The sequence below is a fragment of the Phyllostomus discolor genome, chromosome 5, assembly GCF_004126475.2.
Source record: "Phyllostomus discolor isolate MPI-MPIP mPhyDis1 chromosome 5, mPhyDis1.pri.v3, whole genome shotgun sequence".
Lineage (NCBI taxonomy): Eukaryota > Metazoa > Chordata > Mammalia > Chiroptera > Phyllostomidae > Phyllostomus > Phyllostomus discolor.
The window spans coordinates 35,575,352-35,592,843 of record NC_040907.2 but is presented as its reverse complement, the minus strand read 5'-3'; the positions used below and the strand labels follow the sequence as shown (position 1 = coordinate 35,592,843).

The following is a 17,492-nucleotide window of genomic DNA, read 5'->3' as shown; positions in this document are numbered from 1 at the left end:
TCTTTGCTTCCTCATATACCGCTCTTCCTCCAACTCTTTGAGGGCAGGAAATTTTGCTTTATTCATCTTTATATTCTCAATATCTAACACGTAGATACTCTGTAAATGTTATTGAACTAAATTATTAATGGGCCAAAGGGAAAATGGTAATAGTAATGGAAAACAAAACATTTTCTTGTGCTTTGTCTATGTACTAAATGCCCTTTCTTAACAAAAATAGTTTTCTGATATGCTGAACTTAGTTTTCACTGTTTTGGCCTGTGTTTAATTGAGCTAAATAAAAATTATCAGAAATCTGAGTCTGGGGGTTCATTTAGCTGTGCCTATAATTTAATGAAATTTATGTAGCCTGAATTTAGTAGCATTTGCATATTATTAAAAGTCTTTATATTTTGCTTATTATTACAGTCATAATAATAGAAAAGAAATTGTGTTGAAAGCATAGTACATTAGAGAGAAAAGATTATTCTAAGAGTATTCCATCTCCCTTGTTTAAAGCTACTATGGGAATACCCCCAGCCTGAAGATCCTCTTCTGTTACTCTTTTTATCATCTCTTTTCTCACAGTTTTGAGCTTAAAATGAGATTTTTTTAAGTGTGTTTTCCTGGCATCTCATGTTTAACAGTGTCAGGGGTTTGTGTCCCTGGAACGAAAACTGTTTCTCCAGAGCCTTTTTTCTCTCAGCTTCCAGTGAAAAGAGGAGCGAGGCGAGCCAGTAGCTTACCACAAAGCAATGCCACCACAAAGGAAAGATTAAGGGTTTAGAGAGAGGTCAATGTGGGTTTTTCTCTAACTAAACACTTTCCTAAAGTTTCCTTGTGGAAAAATAATGAAGTCATCTCAGAGTTTTTAAAGAATTTTTATTTCTTTTTCACCGTCTGCATTCGCTTGTCTTCTCAGCATGGATGTTTAATCTTCCTAGGCTTTGTGAATTGGCCCAAATGAATAAGTGGTGAGCTGTCTCTCTAGGAGCTAGAGGCTTATTCTAAGGGCCTAATCACTGAGTAAACACATCTTTGCCCTCCCTCTCACAACTGCGATATAATAGTAGAGATTCTAGCACAGTAACCTGGATATTGCAGGGACCAATGCTTTGAAATGCAGAATGGTTGATCCTCCAAAACAGACAGTGCCTGATCTTCGCCTGCCTCTTTCTTCTTTTTTTAAATTAAATATTGCCAAAGAGATGCTGTTTTATTGCTTGATATTGTGCATTAGTGCCCTGGATTTCCAAGTTTAGTTTCAGTCAACACTGTCGACTGCACTTATAGGGAACTCTGCATGTTGGGTTTCTTGGTAGCCTCTTCAGCACATGTGTGTTTGGTTTGGAAGAGCATTTAAATTAAATCAGCGAGATAGCAATGTAATCACTAATCTCTTTCCCATAGTCTAAATGTTCCATTTCAGTGTTCTTTAGAGAAATAGGCATTTTAAAGATTTAACCATTGCCATTGTTTGGTTAGAAACATGCTGATTTCAAGTGGACTGCTCTCTTGTTCCCAGTGTCTCATTAAATGTAGTTGCTGAGATACGATCAAGCAGAATTAGAGGTTGACATCCCTCTGTCTATTCAGCTAGTGAGCTCCTAAGAAGAGGATCTCTGAGTTTGTTTGTGCTGCCAGGTTCACGTTCCTTTCCCTAAAGCAGCAGACTTCTAGATTCGTTTACTAAAAGTGATTTGGTATTGCTGCTGCCATTTGGTAGCTTTTTTTTGCTGCGCGGGGGGTGGGGTGCTGTGGTTGAAATCAGCATTCAAGTTTCTTTCATCAGACATACTGAGATCTATGCTAGCTTAAGGATGCAAAGAAGACTGAAAGAGATGGGACCCAAACCTTGCACTTGAGAGACTTTGTCTAGAGGGAATATTGGTAAACAATTATAATACTAATGGGAAGATAGAGGCCCAGAAAAGGAAGCTCTTAACTCTGCCTAAAGGAATCAGGGAAGGTTTCACAGAGGCTTTTGCTTTGAGCCTTAAAGGATGAGTAGGAATTTATCAGATAAGTATCTCTCCAGTAATGTATCTGATTACAAACTTCCTAAAAAGCCAGCCACTGTTACCTGCAGATTTCCACATAGATGAAGAACCCTGAGTCTTTCTTACTCACCATTTTTATCACCGCTGCTTCCTGCTGGGCATGACAAAAAGAGTATTTCAACAAATGCTTGTTGAATGAATGAATAAATGACCTGAAACATAGAAGCAGAAACTGTTGGAGTAGCTGAGCTACTTATACTTAGAAATCCTGTACTAATGCCTGTTACATGCTGTCTCTGAGGCCCCAGGAGCACTGATGTATAACCAGTGGCCAGTCTGGCATCTTCATATTGAATAAGCACTTTTAAGCCTTGCCTGTAGTGTTAGTGTTTTTATTAAAGAAAGAACGCTAGGTTTTAATCCCAGATGTACTGCTTACTTAACAAGTTGTGGAATTTGAGGCAAGTCAGCTCTCCAGGCCTAAATTTTCTCATATGCTAATAAAGTTAAGAATAGCATTTTACAGGTTTATTCTGGGGACTAAAGTTGGTAATGAGTGTGTAACTAGCTGCCTCCTCTTCATAGTAGATGCTTATGGAATCTTAACTACCTATGTGGCTACTTTCATCTAGTACAAAGATTACCTTTGGAGAAAATAGTTTAATGATTTCTTTTTTCATTATAATTTGCATTATTTATCAGGTAATTCCATCAGATATGTTCATCAGACTTAATTAACCTTTCATCAACTTGAGCCTTATATTTTTCTATAAATGTTCTCTTGTTTAGTATCTCACAAAGTTTTTTTTTCATTATCATCACATCCTTATTCAATATGAAGAGAAAAACCCTGAGCTTTTTTGAAATTTTCCTTTGCTAGAATTTCAGATTGGTTTATACATTATCTTTACCATAAAAGTTTATCTTTTTATTTCCTAGTAACTGTTCTTAAATTCAGCTCTTCTACAAGGTAGCATCAGAAATTAGTTAACAACAATTTAGGCTCTTTAATCGTTGTTGTTTTTAAGGCTGATTGATTGTTGCAATTTATGTTGTTCGGTTTAGTTTTTAATTTCAGTTATTTTATTGAATGTCCACCTATGATAAGACACTTCTTTTAAAAAAAACAAATGTCATTTCTTGAAAGCAAGTTTTATCAGGCAAAAGGGAAAGAGTAATTTTCCATATGAGAAAACTAATAGGACATTTTCTGAAATATAAACTAGAAAGAATTCATGTGAAGTGAACATTTTTCTACCCTTTCAAGGGGCAATTAGATGTTACATGGTCTTAAATAAGGACTTCAAAATGGGAACACATTAAGGGCTTTGAAATTACCTATAGGAATAAAACAAGAACTTCATTTCAGATTTTTTCCTTTCAAGTAAAAGAGACTATTCTGTGTTCAGATTAAAAACATTGAAAATATGTAAGACAGAGTTAATAGTTCAAAATGAATTTTTCCTTTACTTATAAAGTATGTATTAAATATGGAGAATGGTAAACCCATTTTATTTTAAGAAAACATAATTCTTTTGCAATTTCTGCTTGAGATAGGCTTGCACATGTTAACAGGACTCTGTGACAAGTCTGTAAAATGGAACAGAACCGTCCTAGCCTCTTTAAAGTATAAGGAAGCAAATTTATCCATATTACTAAATGCTTTAGGAACTCCCAGTGTTGGGTACTCTTTTAGGGAATAGAATTCAATTTTGTCTTTGCTGCTAATATTGATTGCTTATGCCCTTTAACATTCAAGAAATCTTACATTAGTGGATATTTTAACTCATCAGGTTTTTTTTTCTTTTTTCAGAGAAAGCTTCTTGCTATCTACCTCCACCATGATGAAAGTGTATTAACCAACGTGTTCTGCTCACAAATGTTATGTGCTGAATCTGTTGTCTCATATCTGAGCCAAAATTTTATAACCTGGGCTTGGGATCTGACAAAGGATGCCAATAGAGCAAGGTAATATTCTTTACAAGTTATGGTTGGGCTTCTTCTTGCCTTTTTTATTTTTAAGTCATCACTGTACTTGATTTTTTATCATCATAAGCATTTTCATCCTCGGCATTAAATTCTCTACCATTATATTTAATTAGACATAAGCTGTTTGTTGTAGCTAACATATGCAGTTAGTTCACACTAACACATGTGTAAATTCCTTAACTTGCAAAGATTTCTTAAATTCAAGAATAAATAGAAAACCAAAACCAAAATACATTGTTCTTATCTTTGTGCAATAAAAGAGACATAGTACATTTCTTTGTACTATATGTCCTAGTGTTGTAATATGTTATTAAACATTTAGAGAAAAGTCTGTTTTTAAATAATGTTTAGAAAAGGCAAGGCCAGTCTAACATATAATCCTACTAGTAAGTTTATTTTTTTAATAATTCCAGTGAAGAAGGCAGGACATTCTGGACCAGGGCAGTGGAGTTGGTAATAGCGTAACTCTAGCATATGCTAATTGATGTAATCGCTTTATTGCACACATTCTTTTGCACACATCCATATTCTCAATAGAAAAAAACCCTTTTCTAGCTGTCAGGGTAAATTTACTTAGTTTGTTAATCATAATATCTGTAAGTGGTGAGTAATTCTTCATATTTTGCCTATTTGCATTTCCTATCTGAAATATATTTCATCATATTTAATTACACATGTGCCCATAACATCCCGTGATACTACTTAGGGTGTGTTAACACAATCATAACCATAGTCTGCTGGTTCATGAACAAGGAGATTAAATTAATTCATTTTAAGGCAAGTCTGCTATAGTTACCTAATTTAAACAATTATAGGACAGTTAGAAATGGAATCATCTGACTTGTCTTTTTATTTTGTGGCACACTGAAGTTTTGCTCATCATTCAGACTTTGTTTTATGTAAACTAAATATGCAAAGAAAGACAATTCTTTCCTTAAATTGTGAAGCAAAAGAATGTTGAAGCAATTCCTTCATCTAACACTTCATTTCTTTAAGCAAATGCTTAGGAAATTTCATAGGATGACTTCGTTCTGCCTTGGAAATGTCCCCTGTTATACATAAACAACCTTTAGCACCTGTATTTGTTTAAATTAAATCAGGCTATTATTCACACTCAGTTAAAGGTGATGAAAAGCAGTGCCAAAAACAGATAAAAATGCAGTATCTAAGGTCTTTCATGAGGCAAAATACATGGACTGGAGACTTGGCTAAATCTTTCACATTCACTGGCAGTAAGGAATCTCCTCCTTTCCTTTTATCCACAACTTGATGGAGAAGGAAACACTATTTCTAAACCATCTGTAGTGGCTAAGTTCAGCAGGCTACCTGCTGTTATTTTGTTCTATCCTCCATTTAATTCCTTAGTTCCTTTTATTTTACAATGACAAAAAATTGCAGTGTAGTTTCTTTTGAAAAACAGTGTTTGAGGGGTTTTTTTTATGACTGGCAATCAACAGCCATGTAATTGCTTTGTTATGTTTTACTAAAGAAGTCTGTTAAGTAGCACAACTTTGATACACTAGTAATAAGAGTTTGCAGGTTACAGAGACACCTGTGGTGACCAAAGCGACAGAAGCTGCTTATTAGAAAGAGCCAGTACAGCTGTGTCCTATTAACTCCTTATGACACTTTTTTAAAACACAAAATAAAGGCCTTGTTTAAGGCTTTAGTGCTTATTTCTCAATGAATTGCAGGACTGACTGTGAAGTATGATAGGCTATTTCGATCTACGTTTTAAAAAATGTGGCATCCCGTTATTAAGTTACTGTCATGAGAATAAAAAGAAATGATATTAAAGACTGAAAATAGAAATATCAAGGAATTCAATTTAATAAACAGAACAATATAACTATTTCTGGGCATCCTTAAAATACTGGGCATCCTTATTCAAAATCAAGTTCTGTCCGTATTACAAAGTAAAAACTAGTAAGTTATTACATTTCTCTCTACAAAGTAACAAAATTATGTAGCTCCTTTCCATGTGCAGCTTCTCGTTATTACTGTTAAGGCAAATGGGAAAATACACGTGTTACAAACATTAAGATGAAAATTCATTGGAATGGCATATTCCTAAAAGAGAGTAAAAGTGAATTTCTTTTAGGCATATAAAACTGTAAGAAAATTCATTAACCAGGCTGATGCAGAGCCCCAAGAAAGGGTTTACTTTTTAACCACGAGTTTCTTACCACCTATCATAGATTCATCTAAATGAAATTGTCTAATTGAGTTACATCTCTGTGGTCTTTCTTGGCTTTTTATCACCACATTTACCCAAAGGTGTTTGTGATGAAAACTGATGACACCATTTGATGCTATTAGCACTGAGTAACAAAACCTCATATTTTTAATTCAGTAGAAGACTGTTGTGCTAATATTTATTGATCAGTGTTCTATATATCAAAAGTTGTTATGCTATCATTTGCCTATTACCAAAGTTAAAATGGGACAGATTAATATGTGGAAATATAGAAGAGATTGCTCACCATCACAAATAAGATTGTTTGCCGTGGGTTTATTTTTTGTTTGTTTGTTTGTTTATGACAAGTAAAAGTGTGGAAATAAATTCCTGGTGGGTAGCTTATCTGGTCTCGTATGTGGCTATTCTGGTTGAGGCTAATCATATAAATTTAGAGAATGCTGAACCTGTAAGCTGTTTAGTCTGGAGGCTTTCCTAATGGTTTTCTGGGACTACCCCTGATACAATAGCCAGGGGAAATTGATGCCCAAAATGGAGAGGGCCTTGCCAAACAAATTTACTTTTGCTTAAGCAATACTCTGATTAAGCCTGCAGAGGCATTAGTTCTCCAGAATTTACTGTGACTCTCTCATGTATGTAGAATATAAGTGAAGGATATTGAATTAAGTGAATGCTCTGATAGGGTTACTAGAATGTCAATTGCTGTTATATTAAATTTCCTCATTTCACTAATAAACTAGAGTAAAAACGAAACAGATTTCTATAGACTATCACTGTTATATACCCCTGTGAATTTGATGATTATGGGTTTCCCAACCTCTAAAATGATTCTAATAACTTCTTTTCTAAGTTAAATACTTAAGTTAAACAATCTGTATCTGTATGAAGTGGATTAGAATAATTTCTGAGTTGATCTTGGAATATTCCAAATGTGAACTATGACATTAAATGTTAACTGTAATGATTGTTGCAGGGCACGGGCTCACTAAATCGTGATCTTCAAGAGGGGCTTACTCATTTTGTTTGTCTCATTAAATAAGGAACTGTGCAAAATTTTAGGAGAAAGAAACTTAATTAGCATTTGGCAAATGAATTTGTTGGATCCAAGTCTACCTAAGAACAGTGTTTATAATTTAAGTATTGTGTATCAAAATGGACGTTTCTTTCTTGGAAGACTCTGAACAGTCTTGTTGGCTGCCATGTCTAGTTGGATTTCAGGGCCATTGTTTCTAAAAGCAGTAAGCAGAATGTCCTTGCTAGTCTTAAGAGGTGCTAGAGGATATAATTTTTCTGAATATCCGTTTCAACTATGATACTGATAGAAACAGTGAAATATTCCTGTAAACAAAAGAGATGAAAGAGCTAAAAACAGATAACTAATATGATAATAAATAAGGTGATCCTACAAATCACTTCTGGAAGTGGCTAAAATATATCTTAAGAAAGGTCTGTCCAGAAGGTATCCAGCCATGTAATATGAAAAATAGAGACATTTATTGAAGAAGATACAAGAAACATTGTACACAAGGACAATGACACCTTAGTCCCCTTCAAAGTATGTACCTTAGGAGCTTACACAGTTCTCCTAGTTGCTGTCAGCTGCCCTGTTGTATTTTCCTGAATCTCATCCATGGTCTGAAATCTCTTCCCTTTCAAAGGTGATTTTAGTTTTAGGAAAAGCCAGAAGTCACAGGGCACCAAATCTGGGCTGTAGTGGGGCTGAGTCACCTGGGTGATTTGAAGTTTTGCAAAGAACTCCACACGAGATGTAATACATGAGCAGGTGCGTTGTCATGATGAAGCTGCAAATCACCAGTTGCCCATGGCTGCAGCCTTCTGAATCATCCAAATGGTTTCTGTGGAGGAATGTTCAAGCTTAACACAAAATTTGATGCAGATTCATTGCTCTGCTCACTATAGTCATTTTGAATGCTACAGCCACACAGTACACATGCTCAGTCAGTGGTGTCTACAGCCCCCACTGACTAGCATAGTGAAGTTGTTATTGTTCAGGCACATGCATTCTAGTCCACTCTCCTTGGCTGCCAGGTTCCATCAATGTTGCACAAGCTGTTCTCATATTAACAATGGCTGGACTTTTTCTGGACAGACCTTGTATTTACTTCATATTTATTCATTGAATAAACATTTAGTGAATATTTAATATGAACCAGGGATGGTGCTATGCAGTGATGACAAAAAATTGAAAAAGATACAGTGCTAATGCTCAAAACACTTGCATTCTAGTAGGTGAGACAGGGAGCTAATAAGTAATATGAAGTATGTACAAGGTGTTTTGAGAGTATAAAGAAACTTCATAGTGAGTTACTCTACCCAGGGGCCAGGAAAGGACCTAAAAGAGAGGACACAAAAAGATGAAATTAGGAGTTTACTTTTTCTATTCAAAGATTTTTATTTTAGCAGCATTTCAAGTTTATTGGGTAGCAGATATTTGTTATTCTTACAAAAGGATATTGGTATTTTTAACCTCATCATTAGGTACCTGAAATGAAGGGCCAGTGGTTTACAGAACTATGGACAAGAGAAAAAAGATAGAAAGATCTGGCCAGCTAATATATTCCTAAATGGTTTGAACCAGATTGAGGATTAGGGTCAACCAATCAGGGTGGATAGATCTCAAGAAGTTGAGTGGTTAATAATTCCACCCAATTTTGGTATATGCTTACAGGCAAACAATGGAGCAGAGATCAGATACTCTTGGGTTATGTCATATAGAAAACCATCATAGATTTAACTAATACAAAAATATTTTTATCACAATATATTTATAGTACATGAATTCTTGGGCTATGAAAGAATAATTTCTTAAAATTCAGGACAGACAGCACCTCTAGGAAACCTTGCCTCTCTCCACTCTTCTCTTGCCTCATTCTGAGTTAGAATGCACATTCTGCATGCTCCCATAGTATCCCTATACTAACTGTATTGATGGTACTCATTACACTGTATGGTTGTCCTCTATCTCCCTTCTAGATTGCCAGTTCCCCAAGAGAGCTATGCCTATAATCTCAATGTGTTACACAGTGCTTTTTTAAAAGTAGGTATTGTATTGATAAATAAACAAATAATCTCTAATAGGCATATTAGCTAGTGGAAAGAGTATGGGAAATGCTGTTGTATCCTTCTAATTGTATGATTTCCCCCATAGTCATTAATAGGACTAATTAAGCAAAAACTCACTCTCCTTGCAGAATGAATTAAAAATGTCCATACTGGGTACCATGACTTCCACTGGCCTTGTAGCACCCAAGAATATTTTGGCTTCTGCTCCTGTGTTGGGTACCCACAGGCCATCTGGAAAAGTGACTTGAGTCCCCCCTAGATGAGTTCATCCAATGGTTCCAGAGTTTCTTGCCCAGACTCATCAAGTCTCTATGAGACCCCTGAAACAACTGACCTCTCACATCGAGTCATTCTGTGATGGTACTCTGAGCCTTCCCCCGTGGTGCTGGCACTGATTAAGTAAACATGTTCATAGGACCAGAGTGCTGGGCTGGCTATATGGCGAGATATGCCCAGCAGCCAGGCAGGTTCCATGTGGGCACCATCAGAATTAAATATAGATAGCACTATATAAAACACCTGCACAATAAAAAGCATTTATTTGCTTTCCTCTGTTAGACCCCCCACTAGCACATGAGTGCCCTCAGTGTTAAGCTGTAGGTTCTTCTCTGAGGTTACTTCATCAAGGAAGTCACGTAACATAGTAGCACAGTAAACCCCCAGTATCGCTTGTAATCAGTGAGTTAATAGATATCCCTTGATCTCACCAGAAGTGCTCACAAGGCAAATGTCTCCATTAGTCCATCCAATATACATACTTGTTTAGATTATCTAGTTCTAAAAAGCTTAAACATTGAAATGACTAGCATAATGTCAACTGGGTAATTAGCTAGCTATGGGTGCTGAAGAATGAGTTGCTTATATGTGAATACATTCCTGAGGTGAGAATGTTTTGCACATCAGTGTACATGCTACAGTGTTAACTCAGTCATTGCACACCACTTCTAAGCAGTGTGCAGAGTAGCTGCAAACTTCACAAGGAATTGCTGACAATGCCTGATTTACACAGCTTGCATGTAACATACATAGCATTGTATTGAGTTTTGCGTACACAATACCAGTGTTCACAGACAATTCTACTGCCTGTCAATATTAGCTCTTGAACTTAATGCCCTTGGGTGCAGTATTTCAGGTAACTGTGAACTTCTGCTACTGTGTTGACAGGTACTTGTTAGCCTTAACATTCAGTGGTAGTTTTCTGCATTACTTAATCTTCGGCAAGAGTTAATGGACTTAGAGTTTTTATTATTAGTAGCTGTCTTCATCTGCCTGTTCCATGTCAGTAATTAGCCATATTCAAAGTGGTTTACCCTTAATTCCAAACTAGTTAGTAGTTCATGCCTAGCTGAAGCCTAGCTGACCATGTTACTCTAACCCCAAACTCCCATTTGATCCAGCAAATGTCACCCAGGCGTGGGGTCTGCATGGGAGACACAAGGAGGGTTAATTTACAGCTGCTACCCTAGGAACAGATATGGAATCTGCAGCAGTCACTAAGAAAACAGATGGGCATGTTGTGGTTGGGGAACTAAGACTTCCAGAGAGCCTTCCATGCCAGACTTCCATATGATTTTCCCCAAACTTCTTTATTCCTTTGTGCTATGTTTTCCTTCTAGTACTTTTAAAGGAAATGTATTGTCATCCTAAACATCCCAGGTCAAGGGCTTAATTAATGCTTTAAAATAAAGGTTCCAAAACACCAGGAGAGGTTGACATTTTCTCCCTGGTTTGTTTTGTGAAGAGGGAGGAGAGAAGGTGAGGAGGAACCCCTCCTGTTCCATGATTACATCCTACCCACTCATTTTCTCCTTTTCTCCTCTGCTTTTGATTTTTAGTGGCAGTCTTAACAGAATGTCAAGATCAATTTGCAGCATGGTTTAACTCAAGGTTTGCGTTCTGCCAGCAGCAATTGTCCCTGCAAACAATGCCGTGTGTTCTTGTAACTTCAGAAGCTTTTAGAAGGATCATGGCAAGGGCAGCATCTAATGACTTTATTAGTGTAGGGTTTCAAGTGGGCTCAGTAATTGTTCATATCTCTTTGTCAGCAAGTCATAATTACTGCTCAGCATTGTCCAAGGGTGCACTTGTGAATAGTTTCCTAATAGTACTGAGAGGAAGGGAAGGAGGGGAATGATAAGAGGTGATGGCCTCTTATGATTGAGAGCAAGCCAATCTGTGTACAGATGATGGCTAAATGTTTATAATACATTCTTTACTCTTTTTAAAATAGATTATCCTTTTAAAAATGTTCTTTGAAGTAATTTTAAATTACCAGCTTATAAGCCATTTTTTACTCTGATTTGGATACTTCCCACACTACCTAGTCCTGTGATTATAAGTGCCCTGATGGTATATGCATTGTGTCAGAATCAATCATTTCTGTGAAAATATGTTTTTTCCTCAACATTAATGTAATTAATGCTATTCAGGAAATATACATGTAACTCAGATACAGTAGTCGATGTTTCCTTAGTCTATGTGAAAACCTTTGCTAGAAAAGAACAGTACAAAGGTGATACTGTTGACAAGATAGTTCAGAAGAACAGCATTGTAAGTTTTTATCAAACCTTATTTTTCTCATGCACTAGATCTCTCTTGTTACTTCATTGGTTTCTGTCTTGACCAGTTTGTGATGATTTAGTCAGAGTGAACTTAGTGAGGTTCATTCCTTAGCTAAGGAATCATTTTCTGCCTCTTTCACCAATAAAGGCAGCTTCTTTACCCTTAGCAGTGTTCTCCAAGCTCATGTCATTTGTGACAGGAGTTTCTATGAGAGTATCAATAGCCAAGAGCAAGACTATCACTACTGCTTTTTAAAAAAACAAAACACATATAACAACTGAACCATTAATTAAGCACCTACAGTGTGCCAGACACTGTATATGTGAGCTCATTCAATCCTCACTCTATATGTTACCTCATTTAACCACAATTCTGAAAGGTAAATCACAAAGGTCCAGTTTCACATATGAAGAAACTATCTTTGGCTCAGAGACATTCTGTAACTTACCTAAGGTCAAGCAAATGGCTGTACCAGATGTAAATCCCAAAGCTACCTATGCTTTTCTGCTACATAATGCTTCATTTCCCATGACCTTGCCATGCTGGATTATTCAACAACAACAAAAATATACTGAGTAACTGTGCTGCAAAGCCCTATAAGGGGATATAAGAAAAGTATAAGGCATGGACTTTTTGCTCAGGGAAACAATAAACATGGGATTCACCAAATGTTAAAATTAAACCTAATTATTTGCCTTCATTATGCCTGTGTAATTGCAGTTGAACTTGCTGGAGAAAAATCACACTGATTTTTTTTTTAAAAACACAAACTTTAAACAAATACACAATAATGCTGAGCAAACCTATGTGTGATTTTCTAGCTAATTCTCTTTCCCTAGGTGAGAAGTCTTATTCCATACTACTCCTCATTCACAAACGAAACATTTCATGTTCCATTCCATTCCCTTTCCCACCTGCCCTCACTGAGAAAACACAAGTCATCGGACAAAAATGACCTTAATATTCTGTTCTTCAAGTCTCCATTGAAATGTCTCCCTTTCATAAAAGCCTGATAAACCTTTCTAGAGAAGTCCCCTCCACCATTATTCTCTTTCATAGTACTCTCCTAGAACTTTTCTTATTAAGCTATTACTTTTGCTTATTCAAAAACAATTTTTTTTTCTGATTTTTCCACTGGGATATAAGCTTCATAAGGGCAAGAATTACATCAGTCTTTTTCATTTTTATTTCTTACTACAATCTCAATAATTATTCATTGGATGTTACAAGAATGCATGACAGCATAATGGTTAAGATTGTGATTGAATTTTGGATTTAGTCAGACTAGGATTGAAATTCTGGCAATACTATTAGACTTCCATAGTGACATTGGGCAAGTTGCTGAAACCCTCTTAAGCTGCAGTTTCTGTCTTGGAAAATGATTATAAAAACCTCATTCCTCAGAGTTGTTGCTAGAATTGAATGGGATCATTGATTTTTCAAAAGTCTGTCACTATGTATATTTTTTATTTATTTGTCTCAGACATTTATGAAAATGTTTATAGGACAAAGCCAAGTGATGCATTATTTGAGGTCACTGTCAGTTTGGTAGCACTCTACAGGTTCAATTTCCTGGTGACAAAGAATTTATCTAACTTAGCCTACATACCCTGGTCAATGTGTCTTAGTTGGGTAGAACATCTTCCTGTGCACCAAGGGATTGCGGATTTGATTTCCATTCCCAGCTAAGGCACATGCCCAGGTTGTGGGTTTGATCCCTGGCCCGGGCATGTACAAGAGGGTAACCAATCGATGTTATCACTCTTTCTCTCTCCTCACCTCCCCCTCCCTCCTTCCTTCTCCCTCTCCCACTCCCTCTCTCCCTGTCTCTCTAAAAGCAATGAAAAAGTGCCCTCAGGTGGGAATACAAAAATTAAATTAAATTAAGTTAGCCTACATTTCTGAATCTTATCTTGAAAGAAACTTTGTTTTTAAAGATTGTGTATTTATTTTATTTTTTAGAGAGGGGAAGGGAGAAAGAAAAAGAGGGAGAGAAACATCAATGTGTGGTTGCCTCTCTCATGCCCCCTGCTGGAGACCTGTCCCACAACCCAGGAATGTGTCCTGACTGGGAATTGAACCCACAGCCCTTTGATTCGCAGGCCGGCACTGAACCCCACCAGCCAGGGCCTGAAGGAGAAGACTTTTAGATACCTTGTCATATGCCTTACTGATTTCCAGATAGTTGAAGCTTGTGAAATGCTCTGGAGTTCTCAGCCTAGAAGTGACTTTTCTAGATTTTTTAAGGGACTGAGATCAAGTTCACCACTTGTCTTTACTTTTTGAAAATCAAGGTATTAACTTGTCTTTAAGGATGCAGATTCCTCAGATAATACTGATTTCTGTTATTCATTCTACCTATTGCAGTCCCTTTGTTCTATTACCTATCCTTTATCCAGTAAAGTATCCGTTAAGTATTTATTGTACCATAGTGCTCCCCTTATTTTCTCTCCTAGGTATTTTTGTCTGTTTTTCCACTTAGCATTCGTTATTTTCCTACTTTATAAATGGGCATAATAACTACACATTAATAAATACAATGTAAAACAGGAAAATAAAAATAAAAGCAGATAAAGCCAATTAAAAGTGTCAGATAATGAGTATTTCTAAACACTTGGGTTGACTCAAATTTTGCACATAAACACTGAAAACAACTCCATAGTTCTTGGAGCTAAAGGAAAAAAAAAAGGAAATGTAATAGGCATATCCTCATTTATTCGTTTATTCATCTAATATATATTTAAGTTTCTATTATTTGCCAGGTACTATAGCCTAGAGATTATAGTTTATCATTTACGGTACTCATTGTCTGATTAAAGGAAGCCTAATCTCAATTTCTTGACACTAGACTTATCAGTGAGATCACTTTATAAGTTATATAAATGTCTAATCACTGTGTTGTATACCTGAAACTGCTATATCATTATATGTCAACTGTAATTGAAAAATTAAAAATAATAAAATTTTTTAATTTCCTGTAACTGAATTCAAGGAAGAATTATATGTTTTTCTGTTTGAGAGTCATTAGATAATATAATAGACAGTTATTTTTCTACTGTTATTTTGCATAAAACAGATCATTTTAAACAGCTGTTTCTTTTATCAATCCCCTGTAAAAAGCAGAGGGCTTTGTACTAAGTCTTTTTTCAGTAATGGTAATTCTTTAGAGAGCTTAGGTAATATGGTCCTTAAGTGTTCCTTTTTGAAGATTTAACTCATAACAGGTATAGAGCTCAAAGGAAAAGCTTACATAGTCAACCTATTCGTTTAACTCTCTGTCAAACACTGGTAGTCTTGAGTGAGCCTTTGTCAAGTGCTGGGTTGTAATTAATTCTTGCTTGAAAGCTTTGATGAGTGCCTAAAAGTGCAAATGTTCTGTGCTGTTGGTCATGTATCTTTTAAAGATTTTCCTCCTGTGTATAAGATTTTTACTAATGGCCTCCCATATTTTTTCCCATTAGGATGATAATTATTTTTCAAATACATAAAGAAATGTCAAGGTTCTCTTGAGAAACTGACCAGCTCTGAAATAAATGATGCTGAACATTTTTTATATAATATTAAAATCACATTGTCTCCAAATTTTGCAGCTGGAAAAAAATCAGAGAACATAGCAACATGAAAAGTATATATCTTTACTTCAAATCTCTGTCCTAGAGTAGGGTATGATCTTATCTTATGATGATGCTGATATATAAATGTAGAAATCATACAATAATATAATACAGTGCCAAGTATGGTGCTGCGTATAACTCCTTGTTTAGGGATGTTGAGCGTGAGATTGGTATTATAACTTATTTTAGGAACCATTTTGCCACATCCTTAATTTGGGGGCAGGAGTTGAGAAAGGAAAACCAATTTTGACTCTAAAGCACATAAAAGAGAAGGAAAAGAAGTAATATTTATTAACCTACAGTCTAATTCTAAAAATGGATATCATTATCTTCATTTTATAGATGAAAAAGCTCAGAAAAATTAAATTATCCAAAGGAACAACTAGCAGTTGAAAAATCAGGTTTGTTTGACTCCAAAGTCTTTGTTCTTCCTGACAGTATTATGTTCCTTGCAATATTTCCTACTTTCTTTATTATGTTACTATTTGGATATTTTAAACCCCTTTTAAATCACATGTTCAGTCAGTCAGTAATGACAGGATGAAATTATGTAAAAACTGCAGTATGCTAAAAACTAAAAGGGAGGCTTAGAGTCATGAACTTGTGGACTATTACCTGCTTAATTTGCAGGTCCAAATGACCTATGGAGGTGGAAGCACAGTAAAAGGCCTGGGAGATTGTGATAATTCATGCCAACTATCTTAATTAAACTTACTTCAGCAGCAGTTGGAAGACAGAAGGAAAAGTTGTATGGTTAACATTGTCACAGTGGAGATAAAGGTTACTGAAGCATGAGTTGGCCCATTCATGCAACAAATATGTTAGTCACTAGGTGCTAGGAATGCAGAGATGATTCCTCCTGATAATAGCTCTATCTTGGAACACACAGTCCTCCCTGACTTCTAAGTACCCATTTTCTCCTCTGATTCCCTCCAGCACTTAGTCTGAAACACTAAACCTAGGCCCCAGTTATATACCATATATGTTCCATTTGGGGGATCCTTGATTTATCAAACCCAAAATATCCTTAGTGTCTTAAGAACAAAAACCATATCTTGTCATATATTTAGTGAGCCCTCAAAAATACTGATCATTTGGTGAAAGAGCACAGAAGAAATGTTGTCTGACATTGAACATGAAAGTGCTCTCTTATACAGCCCCTAGAAAATGAATCTTCTCTTTACATTTCTAGAGAAGGAATTTCTGCACTTGATAAGAGATTAGATTAGATGTTTTCTCTTATCCATCCCAACTAAGATTTATATTTTAAGTATTTAAAATAAATATTTATATTCTTACTAGTGGTGAGAAAAAGACAGCCAATTATCTATTTATTATTGTTCTTCCACAAAATTAGTATAAACTAGTCCCTGTAAATTAGCTATACCCGTCATTAAACTGTCAGTGCCTCAAAGTCTTTCCACTTGAGTGCTTTATAGATGACAATAAGGAGGTAAACTAAGAAGTTACTTGGTTTTTTAAAACTCTGTCCACTACTCTCTTGAGACAATTTCACAGTTTGCTGTTACTGGAAAGTCCGAGCCTCAGACAGTTGAGAGATGCTTTTGAGATTAAATCTACCCAAAGTCTCATTCTGTGTTTTCTTAAACTTGCCTTTAGTTTGGCTGTGTTCTCTAAGGTGCATACATTATTTGCATTTGCATGGAGAGGCATTATGCCATCCTTCTAGAAAACAATTGATAATATGTATTGATAGTAATTAAATGACTCTAATTTTTACCCTATAATTCCACTTCACAGACTTTTTTCCTAAGGTTATAATTCAGGATATTTATCTAAGCATTCTTTAATTATTAAAAACACTAAAAAGAAAATCTTGCTCTAAGTGTATAGTTATATTATTCATCCATTTAAAATGCTGGTTCATTACTGTAGTGTAGAAGGCTAAAAAATTGTATCCACCTGGACAGTGATTACTGCCAAAAGGAAAAGATATACTTGGACAAAAGACTGATGATAAAAAAAAAAAAAAGACGGACGTGATTAACAGTATGTTTAAAGTTTATGGAATTGATATCACATGCAATTTTTGTTTTTGTAAGGAAA

General features: G+C 35.7%; 1 protein-coding gene across 2 annotated transcripts in view; it reads left to right on the top strand.

Moving 5' to 3' along the window:
• The window catches only part of LOC114496088 (FAS-associated factor 1), a 380,509-nt gene that overhangs the window by 297,540 nt on the left and 65,477 nt on the right, over positions 1-17,492 (top strand). For both annotated transcript variants that reach the window (XM_028511353.2, XM_028511352.2), the window contains one exon: positions 3,793-3,947. In XM_028511353.2, the coding sequence (XP_028367154.2) occupies positions 3,793-3,947 (155 nt within the window). The remainder of the gene's footprint in view (positions 1-3,792; positions 3,948-17,492) is intronic.